This window comes from Bos grunniens, chromosome 28 (genome assembly GCF_055505025.1).
Source record: "Bos grunniens cultivar Pamir isolate PY7600 chromosome 28, Bosgru_T2T1.0, whole genome shotgun sequence".
NCBI lineage: Eukaryota > Metazoa > Chordata > Mammalia > Artiodactyla > Bovidae > Bos > Bos grunniens.
In genome coordinates, this window is record NC_141192.1 from 3,618,265 (window position 1) to 3,637,515 (window position 19,251).

The 19,251-nt window shown below is 39.2% G+C and overlaps 1 protein-coding gene across 1 annotated transcript in view; it reads left to right on the forward strand.

Annotated features, from left to right (window-relative positions):
- The window catches only part of PTPN20 (protein tyrosine phosphatase non-receptor type 20), a 65,067-nt gene that overhangs the window by 19,662 nt on the left and 26,154 nt on the right, over positions 1 to 19,251 (forward strand). The window contains exons 4-7 of the mRNA XM_086381278.1: positions 341 to 537; positions 11,283 to 11,383; positions 14,644 to 14,747; positions 18,599 to 18,771. Coding sequence (XP_086237404.1) covers positions 341 to 537; positions 11,283 to 11,383; positions 14,644 to 14,747; positions 18,599 to 18,771 — 575 coding nt within the window. The remainder of the gene's footprint in view (positions 1 to 340; positions 538 to 11,282; positions 11,384 to 14,643; positions 14,748 to 18,598; positions 18,772 to 19,251) is intronic.

The window sequence follows — 19,251 nt, forward strand, 5'->3', positions numbered from 1 at the left end:
CAGAAGAATTGAATTCTATCGATCCCAGTGCATAGGTTCTGTAGGTGGTATATATTTAGAATTTTCCTGAAGAGTCCTTTACTGAGTAATATGGAAGCAGGAACAAAGGGACTGCTCAAAAATCCACTTTCTGAGGAAAATCCTAGAGGTAGGATCATGTTTGCTAAGTTATTTTTTAAAAGCAAGGAAAAAAGTGATTAATATAGATTAAGATGAGGTGACTCTAAAATGGAAAAGTGGATGAAAATTCCCCTCATGTAACTTCACTTTTCTCACTAAGTGTCAACCTGTCCTCTGTAACCCTTTACATTTAATCAGTTCTTTCCTTTTCTTTGTTCAGGAGAAGATCAGCGAGGAAAGGACTCTGATATGAAAAACCTGAATGTACCTTTGCCTGTATCACCTCATGATGACCTTCCCTCATCAAGTCACGACGACCTGCATTCATCAAGCTGTGAAGACCTGCATTACTCATCATGTCACGACGACCTGCATTCATCGAGTCAGGAGACGACACCTAGACCAGTGAATCATAAGGTAAGCCTGGAAGGAGAGGGATCTCTGCTGGTTGGCTCTGTTGTTGCTGTTGTTCAGTTACCCGGTCATGTCTGACTCTCTGCCACCCCATGGACTGCAGCACAGCAGGCCTTCCTGTCCCTCACCGTCTCCTGAAGTTTGCCCAGGTTCATGTCATTGCACGAGTGATGCCAGCAGCCGTCTCATCCTCTGACACCCTCTTCTCTTGTGCTAAATGTTTCCCAGCATCAGGGACTTTCCCAATGACTCAGCTGTTCCCATGAGATGACCAAAATCATGGAGTTTCGGCTTTAGCGTCAGTCCTTCCAACGAGTATTCAGGGTTGATTTGATCTCCTTGCTGTTCAAGGGACTCTCAGAAGTCTTCTCCAGCACCACAGTTTGAAGGCATCAGTTCTTCAGCACTCCGCCTTATTTATAGTCCAGCTCTCACAACCATATGTGACTATTGGAAAAGCCATAGCCTTGACTAGACGACCTTTGTTGTCAGAGTAATGTCTCTGCTTTTTAATATGCTGTCTAGATTGGTCAAAGCTTTTCTTCAAGGAGCAAGTGTCTTTTAATTTCATGGCTGAGTCATCATCTGCAGTGATTTTGGAGTTCAAGAAAATAAAGTCTGTCACTGTTTCCACTGTTTACCCTATTTGTCATGAAGTGATGGGACCAGATGCTATGATCTTAGTTTTTTGAATGTTGAGTTTTAAGCCAGCTTTTTCACTCTCCTCTTTCACTTTCATCAAGAGCCTCTTTAGTTCCTCTTTGCTTTCTGCCATAAGGGTAGGGTCATCTGCATATCTGAGGTTACTGATATTTCTCCCGGCAATCCTGATTCCAGCTTGTGCTTTATCCAGCCCGATATTTCTCATGATGTACTCTGCATATAAGTTAAATAAGGAGGGTGACAGTATACAGTCTTGATGTGCTCCTTTCCCAATTTGGAACCAGTCCATTGTTCCATGTCTGGTTCTAACTGTTGCTTCTTGACCTGCATACAGGTTCCTCAGGAAGCAAGTAAGGTGGTCTGGTATTCCCATATCCATAAGAATTTTCCAGTTTGTTGTGATCCACACAGTCAAAGGATTTGGCATAGTCAATAAAGCAGAAGTAGATGGTTTTCTGGAATTTTCTTGCTTTTCTGTGATCCAATGGATGTTGGCAATTTGATCTCTGGTTCCCCTGCCTTTTCTAAATTCAGCTTGAACATTTGGAAATTCTCAGTTCACGTACTGTTGAAGCCTGCCTTGGAGAATTTTGAGCATTACTCTGCTAGCGTGTGACATGAGTCCAATTGTGTGGTAGTTTGAGCATTCTTTGGCATTGCCTTTCTTAGGGATTGGAGTGAAAACTGACCTTTTCCAGTCCTGTGGCCACTGCTGCATTCTCCAAATTTGCTGGCATATTGAGTGCAGTACTTTCACAGCATCATCTTTTAGGATTTTAAACAGCTCACCTGGAATTCCGTCACCTCCACTAGCTTTGTTTGCAGTGATGTTTCCTAAGACCCACTTGACTTCAGACTCCAGGATGTCTGGCGTTAGGCGAGTGGTCACACCATCACGGTTATCTGGGTCACTAGATCTTTTCTGTATAGTTCTTCTGTGTAGTCTTGCCACTTTTTCTTAACACCTTCTGCTTCTGTTAGGTCCACACCGTTTCTGTCCTTTACGAAAAGGGAAATGCATTTTCATCTGGTGGGTGCCTTGCCCTTTTTTCTTATCTGATCTATTGGAGCTTTGGGACTTCAATCATGTTGCTGTCCTCATATTCACTTCCAGTAGGTTCCAGAATTAATAGAGATAAAAATCAGTGCCCAGAGCAGGAACTGTCTCCCCCACTTTCCCAATTTGGTTGCCGCTGCCACCCAGGGCTGACAGGTATGCTCCCGCTTTGAAAAACATCACTGTGGCTTGATTGTTCCCTCATGTAGAAGTCCGTCCATTCCTCTGGACATGTAAGATGGCCACATCTAAGCAGCCATCCCCTTTGTGGCTGGCAGTCTTTCTCAGTGTAATCCATGGTTCTCAGTTCCCCTGCTGATACTTCTCTCTGATCTGAATGATTTTCTACTTGGAGAAATATTTGGAAGTGAGAAACTTCATGGACTGTCTCGAGTAGATCCTTTACATAACCATACTTGACTGCCTTCTAGAACTGAGTATATCTTATTTTTTAAATTTTTTCAAAGTTATCTATTTAAAGAAAATGTATATGATTTTTTTTGAGTAACTGAGTATATTTTATAGTTTGGATTTTTCCTCTGTATTTTATGACTTGACTTTTGTAGGATGAGTTATGATACTCTTTAAAGTTTCCTTTTAGAAAAGAATATCTTAGAATACTTCTGGGTGTTTTTAGAATATGTTGTGAAAATCAGCTAGTTTTATTAGAATTTGCCTTGCTTACATTTCATGAATTAATTTGGTATTATAGTCAGTTGATAGTCTTTCAGTTATGATGCTGTCCCTAGGAACTGTCTAGACTTCATAGACTTGTGTGTTGATGACTAGATTTAGTAGATAGATAAATAAATTTTTATTCCAACACTCACTTTAAAGGTGAAAAAACTAAGTCCCAGGGAGCTGAAATGATTTGTCTGTGATCATACAGCTCTTCAAGTCACATAAAAAAGACTGGAAACCAGGCTTCAATCTCTTAGCATGACTATTTTCAAATTTCACTCATAAATCTTTGGCATATATAGTGCTGAATAGTTAACTTAGGCTCCTTGGAAAAATGTATCCAATCTTTTCTTTGATATTAATTTGACAAAAAGAGCACTCTCCAAAAAGACCTGGCATCTTGATAATTTAAAATATTTCTCTTTGTGCCTTCTTGGCATTGTTAACCAAATCACATTTCATTCCATCAGAGACATGTTAGAGTCCTGAGTGAGCCTTATTTGAATTACAGCTATGTAGAACAGTTTGCTTCTTTGATAAATATAATCTAGTTTATTTTGAAGCATGGCTTAAAGTATATCTCAGGTTTAAATTATGGTAGGACTTCTCACTCAGTTGATGTCACTTTTTCTTAGCAAATGAGTTATATACAAATGGTTTTTTAGCATGTCTTTTTGGAGATGGGAGGGATCTTGTCAAAGTGTAAGCATGGCCCCATTTCTTTTTTGCATATCCTTTTCTTGTGGATGGTCTTGATCCCTGTCTTGTGTACAATGTCACAAACCTCTGTTCATAGTTCACCAGACACTCTGTCAATCAGATCTAGTCCCTTAAATCTATTTCTCACTTATGCTGTATAATCGTTAGGGATTTGATTTAGGTCATGCCTGAATGGTCTAGTGGTTTTCCCTACTTTCTTCAATTTAAGTCTGAATTGGCAATAAGGAGTTCATCATCTGAGCCACAGTCAGCTCCAGGTCTTGTTTTTGCTGACTGTTTAGAGCTTCTCCATCTTTGGCTGCAAAGAATATGGTCAATCTGATTTCAGTGTTGACCATCTGGTGATGTCCATGTGTAGAGTCTTCTCTTCTGTTGTTGGAAGAGGGTGTTTACTGTGATCAGTGAATTCTCTCAGCAATACTCTATTAGCCTAAAGAATAGCAAGGAGAGATAAGAAAGCCTTCTTCAGTGATCGTTGCAAAGAAATAGAAATAGAGGAAAACAATAGAATGAGAAAGATTAGAGTTCTCTTCAGGGAATTTAGAGATACCAAGGGAACATTTCATGCAAAGATGGGCTCAATAAAGGACAGAAACAGTATGGACCTAACAGAAGCAGAAGATATTAAGAAGAGGTGGCAAGAATACACAGAAGAACTGTACAAAAAAGATCTTCATGGCCCAGATAATCACGATGGTGTGATCACTGACCTAGAGCCAGACATCCTGGAATGTGAAGTCAAGTGGGCCATAGGAAGCATCACTACGAACAAAGCTAATGGAGGGGATGGAATTCCAGTTGAGCTATTCCAAATCCTGGAAGATGATGCTGTGAAAGTGCTGCACTCAACATGCCAGCAAATTTGGAGAATGTAGCAGTAGCCACAGGACTGGAAAAAGTCAGTTTCATTCCAATCCCTAAGAAAGGCAATGCCAAAGAATGTTAAACTACCTCACAATTGCACTCATTTCACATGCTAACATGGTAATGCTCAAAATTCTCCAAGCCAGGCTTCAACAATATGTGAACCGTGAACTTCCAGATGTTCAAGCTGGTTTTAGAAAAGGCAAAGGAACCAGAGATCAAATTGCCAACATCCGCTGGATCATGGAAAAAGCAAGAGAATTCTAGAAAACCATCTACTTCTGCTTTATTGACTATTCAAAAGCCTTTGACTGTGTGGATCACAATAAACTGTGGAAAATTCTGAAAGAGATGGAAATACCAGATCACCTGACCTGCCTCCTGAGAAATCTGTATGCAGATCAGGAAGCAACAGTTAGAACTGGACGCGGAACAGCAGACTGGTTCCAAATAGGAAAAGGAGTACATCAAGGCTGTATATTCTCACCTGCTTATTTAACTTATACGCAGAGCACATCATGAGAAATGCTGGGCTGGAAGAAGCACAAGCTGGAATCAAGATTGCCAGGAGAAATATCAATAACCTCAGATATGCAGATGACACCCACTTATGCCAAAAAGTGAAGAACTAAAGAGCCTCTTGATGAAAATGAAAGAGGAGAGTGAAAAAGTTGGCTTAAAACTCAACATTCAGAAAACAAAGATCATGGCATCCAGTCCCATCATTTCATGGCAAATAGATGGAGAAACAGTGGAAATAGCGGGAGACTTTATTTTGGGGGGCTCCAAAATCACTGCAGATGGTGACTGCAGCCATGAAATTAAAAGACGCTTGCTCCTTGGAAGGAAAGTTATGACCAACCTAGACAGCATATTAAAAAGCAGAGGCTTTACTTTGCCAACAAAGGTCCATCTAGTCAAGGCTATGGTTTTTCCAGTAGTCATGTATGGATGTGAGAGTTGGACTGTGAAGAAAGCTGAGCACCGAAGAATTGATGGTTTTGAACTGTGGTGTTGGAGAAGACTCTTGAGAGTCCCTTGGACTGCAAGGAGATCCAACCAGTCAATCCCAAAGGAAATCAGTCCTGAATGTTCATTGGAGGGACTGATGTTGAAGCTGAAACTCCAATACTTGGGCCACCTGATGTGAAGAGCTGACTCATTTGAAAAGATCCTGATGTTGCGAAAGATTGAAGGTGGGAGGAGAAAGGGATGACAGAGGATGAGATGGTTGGATGGCATCAGCAACTTGATGGACATGAGTTTGAGAAAACTCTGGGAGTTGGTGATGGACAGGGAATCCTGGTGTGCCTCAGTCCATGGAGTCACAAAGAGTCAGACATTACTGAGTGACTGAACTGAACTCATGTCATATTAATGGATAATAAAACTTAATATAATGAAGATAACAGTTTTTCTTAATTTAAATTACAAAGTTATTTTAACCTAGTTTTAATACAGATTTCAAATTTTGTGTGTTTGTAGGTGAGGGAGAGAGAGATTTAATCAGCTGAATCAAACTTACTTGGGGAAACAGAAGGCCAAAAATATGCAGTATTAGGAAAGGAAGGCAAAGTGTGTATGTGGTGGAATGAGAACTGGGATAACTGCAGATTATCAAGACTCATTATAAACCTTAAGGGTTGAGGAAATGTGGTAGTAATTTAGGAAGTGGCAAATAAGACAGATGAAACTGCTTAGAGATTACAGAAGATGACCTATGCATATATGGGAACTCCTTCTGTGACAAGTGGCATTGTGGATAGAATGGTCTGTTCAATTTATGGTGCGGATACAACTGGTTATTCTGAGAGGAAAAATAGTGCTTTGAACTGCTCAGACTGAAAACTCATACGCAACAGCCAGACAGTGGTGATAGGTTGTACTGAAAGGGTTTGTTTTTGTAAATTTGGGGTGAAGGTGTGGCAGAAAAAGATAAAGTCGCATTTCCTGATGAAATCACAGTGTGACGAATTCAGGGACTGGCTAGTGATGCAGCTCAGTTCAGTCACTCAGTCATGTCCGATTCTTTGTGACCCCATGGACTGCAGAACGCCAGACTTCCCTGGCCATCACCAACCAGACCAGCTTGTGATTTATCCAGTCTGGCATTTTCCCATGGCGTACTCTGCATATAAGTTAAATAAGCAGGGTGACGATAAACGGCCTTGTACTTCTTTCCCAATTTTGAACCAGTCTGTTTTTCCATTCCAGTTCTTACTGTTGCTTCTAGACCTGCATACAGGTTTCTTAGGAGACAGGTAAGGTGATCTGGTATTCCCACCTCTAACAACTTTCCACAGTTTGTTGTGATCCTCACAGTCAAAGGCTTTGTGTAGTCAATGAAGAAGTAGTATTTTTCTGGAATTCCCTTATTTTCTCCATGATCCAACTAATGTTGCCAATTTGATCTCTGGGTCCTCTGCCTTTTCTAAACTCGGCTTGTACATCTGGAAGTTCTCAGTTTATTTACTGCTGAAGCTTAGCTTGAAGGGTTTTGAGCATAACCTTACTAGTATGCAAAACGAATACAATTTAGGGTAGTTTGAATATTCTTTGGCATTGCCCTTCTGACCTTTTCCAGTCCTGTGACCAATGCTGAGTTTTGCAAATTTGCTGACATATTGAGTGCAGCACTTTAACAGCATCCTCTTTTAGGATTTTTTGTTTGTTTGTTTGTTTTTTCTCTTTTAGGATTTTAAATAGCTCAGCTGGGATTCCATCACCTCCACTAGTGGCTATTTATGTGAAGTTAAAACTTAAGAAGTGATATGTTTTGACTTATACTGCAAAACGAATGTGCTTGATAAGAGTTCTAGGTAGTTATACCATTAATATGCTTGTATTTAAAATGAATTGTGCTTCAGTCCATGTTCTAGAATGTCAGCTGTATATATGTCCACAAGTGTATACATACCCACAAGAAGTATTTCAAGTCTAGGAAATTTCGTGGAATCAAGCAAAACACATACACATGAATATGGACTAAGAAGAGGGGAAAGGATTAATGTTTCACAAAATAAGAATCATCAAAAGACACTTCAAAAAGATGACAAGGCATAACACAGTGTATGGCTGGAGATGCTGCCTAAGAAATAGGTGGGAGCTGAGGGTGGAAAATTAGGCAGAGGCCAGACCGTGGCGGCCTTCTGGACTTTGGACCTGCTGTTCCTTTTGGTCAGGATGCTTTCCTGTCTCTTTGTCTAACTTTCCTTCTATCTTTTAGGTACATGGTGATTAAGTATCACCATACTTTGTTACTGCATTATTTTAGCTTTTATATGTTTGCTGGTGTATTTGCTCTTTCCCCGTGAGAATGTATGCATTTCACATGGGCAGAACACATCATGCCTCTTATTCAGTGTTTTATCTGTAGCACTTAGAACAGTATCTCCATGTATTTGGACCCAGAAAAGAACTGTCAGATGAATGGGTTAATTGAAGCAGAATTGAGGGCAAAAATATTGATTACTTATTCCTTATTTTAAGGTGTTTTTTCCCTTTAATTATATTCAATTTATTTACCAGTGGTCTGGGTACTGGACAGGACAGTGCAAAGTCAACAATGTGGACTGAAGTCCATTTAGTAGCACAAAGTCTCACGGCAGAGACATGCCTAGAATTACTGGATTAAATTACACAAGCACAGAAATAAAGATAAATAATCTTAATTTATTAGTGTGTTCAGATCAGATCAGATCAGTCGCTCAGTCGTGTCCGACTCTTTGCGACCCCATGAATCGCAGCACGCCAGGCCTCCCTGTCTATCACAAACTCCCAGAGTTCACTCAGACTCACGGCCATCGAGTCGGTGATGCCATCCAGCCATCTCCTCCTCTGTCGTCCCCTTCTCCTCCTGCCCCTAATCCCTCCCAGAATCAGGGTCTTTTCCAATGAGTCAACTCTTCGCATGAGGTGGCCAAAGAACTGGAGTTTCAGCTTTAGCATCATTCCTTCCAAAGAAATCCCAGGGCTGATCTCCTTCAGAATGGACTGGTGGGATCTCCTTGCATCCAAGGGACTCTCAAGAGTCTTCTCCAACACCACAGTTCAGAAGCATCAATTCTTCGGTGCTCAGCCTTCTTCACAGTCCAACTCTCACATCCATACATGACCACAGGAAAAACCATAGCCTTGACTAGATGAACCTTTGTTGGCAAAGTAATGTCTCTGCTTTTGAATATGCTATCTAGGTTGGTCATAACTTTTCTTCCAAGGAGTAAACATCTTTTAATTTCATGGCTGCAGTCACCATCTGTAGTGATTTTGGAGCCCAGAAAAATAGTCTGACACTGTTTCCACTGTTTCCCCATCTATTTCCCATGAAGTGGTGGGACCGGATGCCACAATCTTCGTTTTCTGAATGTTGAGCTTTAAGCCAACTTTTTCACTCTCCACTTTCACTTTCATCAAGAGGCTTTTGAGTTCCTCTTCACTTTCTGCCGTAAGGGTGGTGTCATCTGCATATCTGAGATTATTGATATTTCTCCCAGCAATCTTGATTCCAGTTTGTGTTTCTTCCAGTCCAGCGTTTCTCATGATGTACTCTGCATATAAGTTAAATAAACAGGGTGACAATATACAGCCTTGACGAACTCCTTTTCCTATTTGGAACCAGTCTGTTGTTCCATGTCCAGTTCTAACTGTTGCTTCCTGACCTACATACAAATTTCTCAAGAGGCAGATCAGGTCGTCTGGTATTCCCATCTCTCAGAATTTTCCATAGTTTATTGTGATGCACACAGTCCAAGGCTTTGGCATAGTCAATAAAGCAGAAATAGATGTTTTTCTGGAACTCTCTTGCTTTTTCCATGATCCAGCGGATGTTGGCAATTGGATCTCTGGTTCCTCTGCCTTTTCTAAAACCAGCTTGAACATCAGGAAGTTCATGGTTCACATATTGCTGAAGCCTGGCTTGGAGAATTTTGAGCATTACTTTACTAGCATGTGAGATGAGTCCAATTGTGTGGTACTTTGAGCATTCTTTGGCATTGCCTTTCTTTGGGATTGGAATGAAAACTGACCTTTTCCAGTCCTGTGGCCACTGCTGAGTTTTCCAAATTTGCTGGCATATTGAGTGCAGCACTTTCACAGCATCATCCTTCAGGATTTGGAATAGCTCAACTGGAATTCCATCCCTTCCACTAGCTTTGTTCATAGTGATGCTTTCTAAGGCCCACTTGACTTCACATTCCAGGATGTCTGGTTCTAGGTCAGTGATCGCACCATCGTGATTATCTGGGTCATGAAGATCTTTTTTGTATAGTTCTTCTGTGTATTCTTGCCATCTCTTCTTAATATCTTCTGCTTCTGTTAGGTCCATACCATTTCTGTCCTTTATCGAGCTCATCTTTGTATGAAATGTTCCTTTAGTAACTCTGATTTTCTTGAAGAGATCCCTAGTCTTTCCCATTCTGTTGTTTTCCTCTATTTCTTTGCATTGATCACTGAAGAAGGCTTTCTTATCTCTTCTTGCTATTCTTTGGAACTCTGCATTCAGATGTTTATATCTTTCCTTTTCTCCTTTGCTTTTCACTTCTCTTCTTTTCACAGCTATTTGTAAGGCCTCCCCAGACAGCCATTTTGCTTTTTTGCATTTCTTTTCTATGGGAATGGTCTTGATCCCTGTCACCTGTACAATGTCATGAACCTCATTCCATAGCTCATCAGGCACTCTATCTATCAGATCTAGGCCCTTAAGTCTATTTCTCACTTGCACTGTATAATCATAAGGGATTTGATTTAGGTCATACCTGAATGGTCTAGTGGTTTTCCCTACTTTCTTCAATTTCAGTCTGAATTTGGCAATAAGGAGTTCATGGTCTGAGCCACAGTCAGCTCCTGGTCTTGTTTTTGCTGACTGAATAGAGCTTCTCCATCTTTGGCTGCAAAGAATATAATCAATCTGATTTCGGTGTTGACCATCTGGTGATGTCCATGTATAGAGTCTTCTCTTGTGTTGTTGGAAGAGGGTGTTTGTTATGACCAGTGCATTTTCTTGGCAAAACTCTATTAGTCTTTGCCCTGCTTCATTCCGTATTCCAAGGCCAAATTTGCCTGTCACTCCAGGTGTTTCTTGACTTCCTACTTTTGCATTCCAGTCCCCTATAATGAAAAGGACATCTTTTTTGGGTGTTAGTTCTAAAAGGTCCTGTAGGTCTTCATAGAATCGTTCAACTTCAGCTTCTTCAGCGTTACTGGTTGGGGCATAGACCTGGATTACTGTGATATTGAATGGTTTGCCTTGGAAACGAACAGAGATCATTCTGTCATTTTTGAGATTGCATCCAAGTACTGCATTTCGGACTCTTTTGTTGACCATCATGGCCACTCCATTTCTTCTGAGGGATTCCTACCTGCAGTAGTAGATATAATGGTCATCTGAGTAAGCTAAATGAAATAAGCACTCATTATAAGAATCTCTTCTGGGCTGCAATAGTAATCTTTTTTTTTTTTTTTTAAGAAAAATAAGCTTTCTTTTTATGAACTTTTGGAAAATAACTTGGATGATTAAAACTTGGGTGATTCAATAGAAATAATTTATATGTGCATGGTACTCTACATGCTGTTTTGATGGATTGGAAAATATTGAAAGGGAGATATACATTTCAAGTGATTTTCTAAGAGTAGAAATCACACCATGATTGTGATTTAATTCTATTATTGAAGACCTTATTGCTCATCATGAGAAGCTATAGAAATCATTTTCTCTTAAACTATTGATTCCTAAAACATAGCTATAATTTTTTTCATACGCCTATAGGTTTTTCAAAATGAAGTTAACTCAAGGAAGCTAAAAGTCTTTCTTCGAGATTTCCAACATAGTGATGATTTTGAAGATCAGTTTAAAGACGAGGCTGAAAGGTATAACTAATATGCTTATTTAGTAAGTTTTCTGCTTATTCATATTCATAGCTAAACCTTTGATGGAGGCTGAATAGCGGCCCTCAAATGTTTGATTAATTTTAAAAATATAGTACTTTGTAGTAAGTACAATCTGACTTATCTAGAAATAGGATGTATTTATGATCTCTTAAATATGATATTAACACAAGAAAAAGGTATTCCTAAAGAATTCAGTTTCTCTATCATCTCAACAATTACCCAGTTCCAAAACCTTTGTAAGTGTGTTTTGAGTTCTTGGATGGGGCAGTGTACTTGAAGTAAGGTAAAGCTTAGTACACAATTAAGTTTTATAAGACATTACATATTTCCAGAAAGAAAATAATGTATACTAGAAATGGAACTATTATCATGGTGAATACTATATATGAAAAAATTTAAAAACTTGGAGAAAAAGTAAATTTCCATTAGAAACAAAAGAAACAGCAACTTTAATGCTTATAAAATATTCTAATTTAGGTGTTATGTACAAAGACATTAAATAAGAAAATATTTTATTGAGTCATATTTTCTTAGAGATTTGTAAGTAATATTAGCTACAGTCACTGGAAGAGCACTGCATAATAAGGTATATAGTATACAGTTGTATAAACAACTTTCAGAAATGCATTAAATGAATAATAAATAACATTAATTCAAAAGTGTTTTGAGATAATATTATATGTTACTAATATATACTAATTATTAGATACTAATTACATACTAAGCACTGTATACAAATACAAAATATTAATAGTTCTTGTTCTGTAGTTTACTGTTGGGGCTCAGACACCTAAAAGACAAAGTTAAATACAGTAGTAAATATTGTTATAGAATCAGAGTCCAAGGATTGTGGGTACAGAAAACAAAAACTATGCAAGGGGGAGAGTTCTCCAGCAGCTGTTTTGAGGAAAAGAGATTTTGGTTGGATTTAGGATCTTAAATAAACAGAGATTCAGCAGGTGAAACAAGGGAAGAAAATTTCAAGCTGTGGGAAGAAGTTTGAGTAAAAATAAGGAGCCGTGAAAATATCTTATTATTGGTGAGAAATGTTATGTGTCAAGAGTTATAGGATATACGTTTCTTGGAATTCCAGGAAGCTTGGGAAGATGAGAGACAGAAAATATAAAGTGGGCCATAGTTTGAGTGAACTGAATATATGTGAAACCAAGGAGTACACATTTTATTCAGTCTGTTAGAATGAAAATAAAGCACAGATGGAGTCTTTTTGCATCTTCCTATCTGTCTATCAGTCATCCATCTATCTGTTATCTATCAGGAAGGAGGCTTGATGCTGAAAGACAGCTGCTAGGAAATGGAGAAAGTGGATGTTTACAGTAACTCAAGAAAGGGGGGAGGAGCAAAGAGTTAGGAACCTGTTATGACCCACAGAAACAAAAGGGAAAGACATTTACTTTGTTAAGGCTGAGGCATAAAGTACATAAAGGAAATTAATAGAGATGAGGACAGAAAAGTAGGCAAGGGTGAGACTATTAGCCTCCTGGATTTATGGTTTCAGTGAGGAGCCTGAGTCTATCCTGAGGTTGGTGGGAAAGTACACCACCTAAATTTTCATTTAGGGGAGAATTTTCTCAGAAATTGGAGAGCAGACCCAGAAATCACATTAGGAGCCTTTTGCTAAATGGGCTTGCAAATGAAAGTGCAAAAAGAGCCCAGCTGATAGCGTAAGTGAGTACACTGAGTAGTGAGAAGGTGGAAAGGAAGTGGAAAGGGAACGTGGGCTGGTATTTGAGAACCTGATAGAGTATATAGCACAGTATTTCGATGGAGATAGAAAGATTAAAGGGTTTTTAAAGGGTTTTTTATTTTTAAGATGAGAGAGAATCAGTTGATTCATGTCTATTCTTACGATATGGAAGAATTTGTAGGTAGGGAGAAATTAGTTATATTAAGAAAATATTCAACATTCAAAAAACTAAGATCATGGTATCCGGTCCCATCACTTCATGGCAAATAGATGGGGAAACAATGGAAACAGTGACAGACTTTATTTTGGAGGGCTCCAAGAGCACTGCAGATGATGACTACAGCCATGAAATTAAAAGATGCTTACTCCTTGGTAGAAAAGCTATGACCAACCTAGACAGCATTTTAAAAAGCAGAGACAGTACTTTGCCAACAAAGGTCCATCTTGTCAAAACTATGGTTTTTCCAGTAGTTACGTATGGATGTGAGAGTTGGACTATAAAGAAAGCTGAACGTGGAAGAATTGATGTTTTTGAACTGTGATGTTGGAGAAGACTCTTAAGAGTCCCTTGGACTGCAAGGAGATCCAATCAGTCAATCCTAAAGGAAATCAGTCCTGAATGCTCATTGGAAGGACTGATGCTGAAGTTGAAACTCCAATACTTTGGCCACCTGATGCAAAGAACTGACTCATTTGAAAAGACCCTGATGCTGGGGAAGGTTGAAGGGAGGAGGAGAAGGGGACGACAGAGGATGAGATGGTTGGATGGCATCACCAACTCAGTGGACATGAGTTTGAGCAAGCTCAGGGAACTGATGATGGACAGGGAATCCTGGCGTGCTGCAGTCCGTGTGGTCGCAAAGAGTCGGACACAACTGAGCGACGGAATTGAGGTGAACTGAACTGAAGAAAACATAATTTTAGAAAAATGTCTCAGAGGAGACAGCATAGAGGTGAAAACCTGAAAGGATTAATTCTGAACATGGAGAAAACAAGGAATAATGAAGAATGTTGATGCACTTAAGTGTACACTTTTAAAGAGAGTAAGTTGAAAAAGTTCTTACTTTCTGGCTTACATTTCATGGAAGGGGCTGCACTGTTGCTAAGGCAGAGCATTGAGAAAGGTAGCACATGAGAACGGTAGTTCAGAAATTAGGAGTGGTAGAGTAAACGGAGTAGACACACCAGTGTTTTCCAAATGGTTCTCTGCTGATGCTAGAAAGCCCAGTGACCCCCGTACTGTTCTTCTACCGCAGCCTGGGTAAAGCATGAAAGAAATGAATAGGGGGGTTGATCTAAGGTGGCTGGTTTGCAAGCGAAGTGAAAGCTAAAGTTGGAGTTTGTGATCAGACGTTGGGACTTTGGAACTCTCTCTTTGAAACTGGGCCAGTTCCTGGGGTTGACAGTGGAAGCGGGTGGTTGAACTGAAATGGAGGTGAATGTCAATTGACTAGTTAATGTAGATTATCAGAGATTCTCTCTTAAATACACGTACATTCTCTAAGCCATGGACAAATATAAATTTCTTTTCTAGTGAGAATGACGGCACCTTGCGGAAAACCAGTAGCTTCTTTCTAAAGCAGAAGTCGAGCAGTGAGGATGAAGAGCTTGCAGGGCCTTCCCATCCTGCACTTCAGGGTATGACCTCATCCCGTTTTATTAGCAGATTCTTGATGAGGCTCTATTTCAGAGGTATGCACAAAGAAATTTCCAATAGAGATGCAGGAAAAGAGCTAGGAAAAACTTTTTCAAAAGGGAAAAAGATGATTTTCTAGGATTTTCCTTTAAAAATGAAGAAACTGTTCCATACCTCACATTAATAAAGGCTACATTTCTATCTATTCTTTAAGTATTTTAGTATAGCAAACATGCCAATTTAATAAAATGAGCTGTTTATTTCTTAACAACTTTTATAGAGTAAATATGACCTGCTTCTTCATTTACTTAATTTGAATTTGTTGCACAATAGTTACTTTGTACTCTTGCCTGGAAAACCCCATGGACGAAGGAGCCTGGTGGGCTGCAGTCCATGGGGTCGCTATGAGTCGGACACGACTGAGCGACTTCACTTTCACTTTTCACTTTCATGCATTGGAGAAGGAAACGGCAACCCACTCCAGTGTTCTTGCCTGGAGAATCCCAGGGACGGGGGAGCCTGGTGGGCTGCCGTCTATGGGGTCGCACAGAGTCGGACACGACTGAAGCGACTTAGCAGCAGTAGCAGCAGCAGTTACTTTGTAAGTAAAATAATAGCTTTTTTGGGGGACTATACATTATCATATGTGGGAAAAAAGAAAATATAGGTATGAATAATAAAGTAAACCATAATACTGTCTCTGCCTTCTCTCAGCAGTTTTTTTCCCAGCAAGGCTAGAACACATTGAGAAGCCAAACGGGTGTTTCTGTTGGGGATGGAAGATGATCAAAATGGCTTTGAATGGGAATTTTGTCTGCTCCTTGGGCTTCCTAGTGGCTATGCCCTGGTGGCTCAGATGGTAAAGCATATGCCTACAATGCAGGAGACCTGGGTTCAATCCTTGGGTCGGGAAGATCTCCTGGAGAAGGAAATAGCAACCCACTCCAGAATTCTTGCCTGGAAAATCCCATGGACAGAGGAGCCTGGTAGGCTACAGTCCACGGGGTCGCAAAGAGTCGGACACGACTGAGTGACTTCATTTCTAGGCTTCCTAGAGATACTTGTGGGAAATTTTAGGATTTCTGTGACTGCCTCTCCCCACCAACAGTTCCTCATTTTCGCCTCTAGAAAGAGCTTTTGGGTATAATAGGGTCCAAGACAAGATGAGTTTCTCATGGCAGTGCAGATTCTTAGAAACTTCTATCTCTTCTTTATGCTAGTTCTTTTGTTTAATTGCTTCTTGTGTATTTTTGCTGGTATTTACTTGATTTTTGTTATAAGATTTGGCTTTGGAAAGAGATTTCACTTACTCATTTTACCTCAGAATTATTCTGTTTTTTTTTTTTTTTTTAAATGAGAGCCCTTTTATGTATCAGGATTTTTCTCTGTTTTTCTGGCTGTGTTGGGTCTTAGTTGCAGCATGTGGGATCTTTGTTGTGGCGCCAGGCTTCTCTCTAGTTGTGATGCATGGACTCCAGAGCGCATGGACTTTGTAGATTGTGACGTGCAGTCTCTCTAGTTGAGGCACCTGGGCTCAGCAACTGAGGTGTGTGGATTTAGTTACCCTGAGGCATGTGGGAACCAAGTTCCCCAACCAGGGATCGAACCCCCTGCATTGGAAAGCAGATTCTCAACCACCAGAGCACTAGGGAAATCCCTCAAAATTTATATTAAAAAAAATTATTTTAATACTGACTTTCTAGATTTATGGCATTTTGGCCAGTGTACATGATCTTTAAAATTTTAGATGTTTAGAATCTAGATTATTGACATGACCTAAAAGACCATTAGTTTTTCAGAAAATTTTCATATGTACTATTAAATAGAATGTATTCTCTTTTGTTATGATTGGTTACAAGTATACAGCTATATAATATAGATCTGTATCTGTAGTATAATATATCATTATTGTTTTTGTTGTTGTTCAGTCGTTCAGTCATATCCAGCTTTTTGCAACCCCATGGACTGCAGCATTCCAGACTTCCCTGTCTTCCATCATCTCCCTGAGCTTGCTCAAACTCATGTCCATTGAGTCGGTGATGCCATCCAAATTACTTACAATTGTATATAGCATATAGAGATGTATGTTATACATTTATTTTAGTGCTATCAATTATATAGATCCTCTTAATCCTTGTGATGTGTGTGTGTGTATGCACACGTGCATGCTTGATCGGTTTTAGAATTAGAGTCAGAGGTGTGTTAGACTCTGCATATACTCTCATCTCAGATTCCAGGATCCAGGGACTTCTAAACACTTGGTCCCAGAGAGGACAAAAGTTCTTTCTTTTTCCCATCCATGTCTTGTATGTGTTTTGTTTTAGTCCAGTCACTCAGTTGTGCTTGACGCTTTGTGAGCCCATAGACTGCAGCATGCCAGGCTTCCCTGTCCTTCTTTATCTCACTTCTTTACCATTTGAGCCACCAGGGACACCCTCTGTATCTCCCAGAGTTTGCTAAAACTCACATCCATTGAGTCAGTGATGTCATCCAACCATCTCATCCTCCGTTGCCCCCTTCTCCTCCTGCCCTCAGTCTTTCCCAGCATCAGTGTCTTTTCCAATAAGTCGGCTCTTCGCATCAGGTGGCCAAAGTATTGGAGCTTCAGCTTCAGCATAAGTCCTTCCAATGAATATTCAGGATTGATTTCCTTTAGGGTGGACTGATTTGATCTCCTTGTTGTCCAAGAGACTCTCAAGTCTTCTCCAACACCACAGTTCAAAAGCATCAATTCTTTGGCGCACAGCCTTCTTTATGGTCCAACTCTCACATCTATACATGACTACTGGAAAAACCATAACTTTGACTGTATCAGCAAAAGTAATGTCTCTTTGTCAGCAAAGTCATGTCTCTACTTTATAATGTGCTAAGTTTGTCATAGCTCTTCTTTCAAGGAGCAAGCATCTTTTAATTTCATGGCTGCCATCACTGTCTGCAGTGCTTTTGGAGCCCTCCAAAATAAAGTCTGTCACTGTTTCCATTGTTTCCCATTTATTTGCCATTAAGTGATGGGACCAGCTGCCGTGATCTTCATTTTTGAATGTTGAGTTTTAAGCCAGCTTTTCACTCTCCTCTTTCACCTTCATCAAGCAGCTCTTTAGTTCCTCTTCACTTTCTGCCATTAGGTTGGTGTCATCTGCATATCTGAGGTTATTGATATTTCTCCCAGCAATCTTGATTCCAGCTTGTGCTTCATCCAGCCCAGCATTTCACCTGATGTACTCTGCATATAAGTTACATAAGCAAGGTGACAATATACAGCCTTGATGTACTCCTTTTCCAATTTGCAACCAGTCCGTTGTTCCATGTCTGGTTCTAATTGTTGCTTCTTGATCTGCGTACAGGTTTCTCAGGAGGCAGGTAAGATGGTCTGATATTCCCATCTCTTTAAGAATCTTCCACAGTTTGTTGTGATCCACGCAGAGAATTTAGCATAGACAATGAAACAAAAATAGATGGTTTTCTGGAATTCCCTTGCTTTTTCTATGATCCAACAGATGTTGGCAATTTGATCTCTGGTTCTTTTGCCTTGCTTGCCTTGGCATAATTGTCAATATATACACTTAGTCACATTATAAAACAGATTACTTCTCAGTCTATCATATCTATTTATAATGCAATAGTTTTTTTCTAAGAATAGTGGATTTTGTGTAATTTCAAGGCATATAGTCATGATTTTTCCAAAATAAGGACCCTTCCTTTAAAAGTAATAATAGACTCTTCACCTCTGGAAAAATAAAATTTCATTAATTCTTAAATGGCTGGCTCTTTACTTAAAAGAAAACAATAAAAATAAAATCTCCCTTCACACATATATAAGTAACTTAGAGATGTGAATTTTTCTCTTTCTTAGGTATGGAAATTGTTTCTGAAAAGGAGCTAGCTCAGTTAGCTCTGGTTCGACCATTAATATTCAATACACAGGAGGAATCAACCATCAGGGATTATTTTAAAATACTTACAAAAAAAGTATCAGAAGATGAAATCACCCAGGAATTTAAAGTAAATATTTTGGTTTTAACCAAGGTCTATATGTGATTTGTTTTTCTACTTCTCGATCAGAGAATATCTGTTCTTTTTTTTTCCAGGTTGAATATATTGTTTTTATTTTTAAATATTAAATTTGTTTCTAAAGTAATGGGTGTACATAGTAAAAGAATAAAATAGCATAAAATGTTATAAAACAGATAAAGTCTCTTTTTCTCTCTTGATTCCCTATACCACTATTAAATCTGTCATATAAACTTTCAGAAAAATCGCTGGCATGTACTTTATTAATTTGCTCTTTCTTTCCTTTTATAAAGAATTCCAATAAGAAATAATTCCCAAATATATTATGAGCATATATAGTTCTATCTCATTCTTTTAAGTATTGCATGGTAGTTATATGAATGAAGACTTTTTTTCTTTAAATAGTCCTCCACGATGAACATTTAGCTTATTACAGATGTTGTTATTATGAAAAACATTGCCCCTCTTCATTCATGTTCCTATGCATAGTCTTTA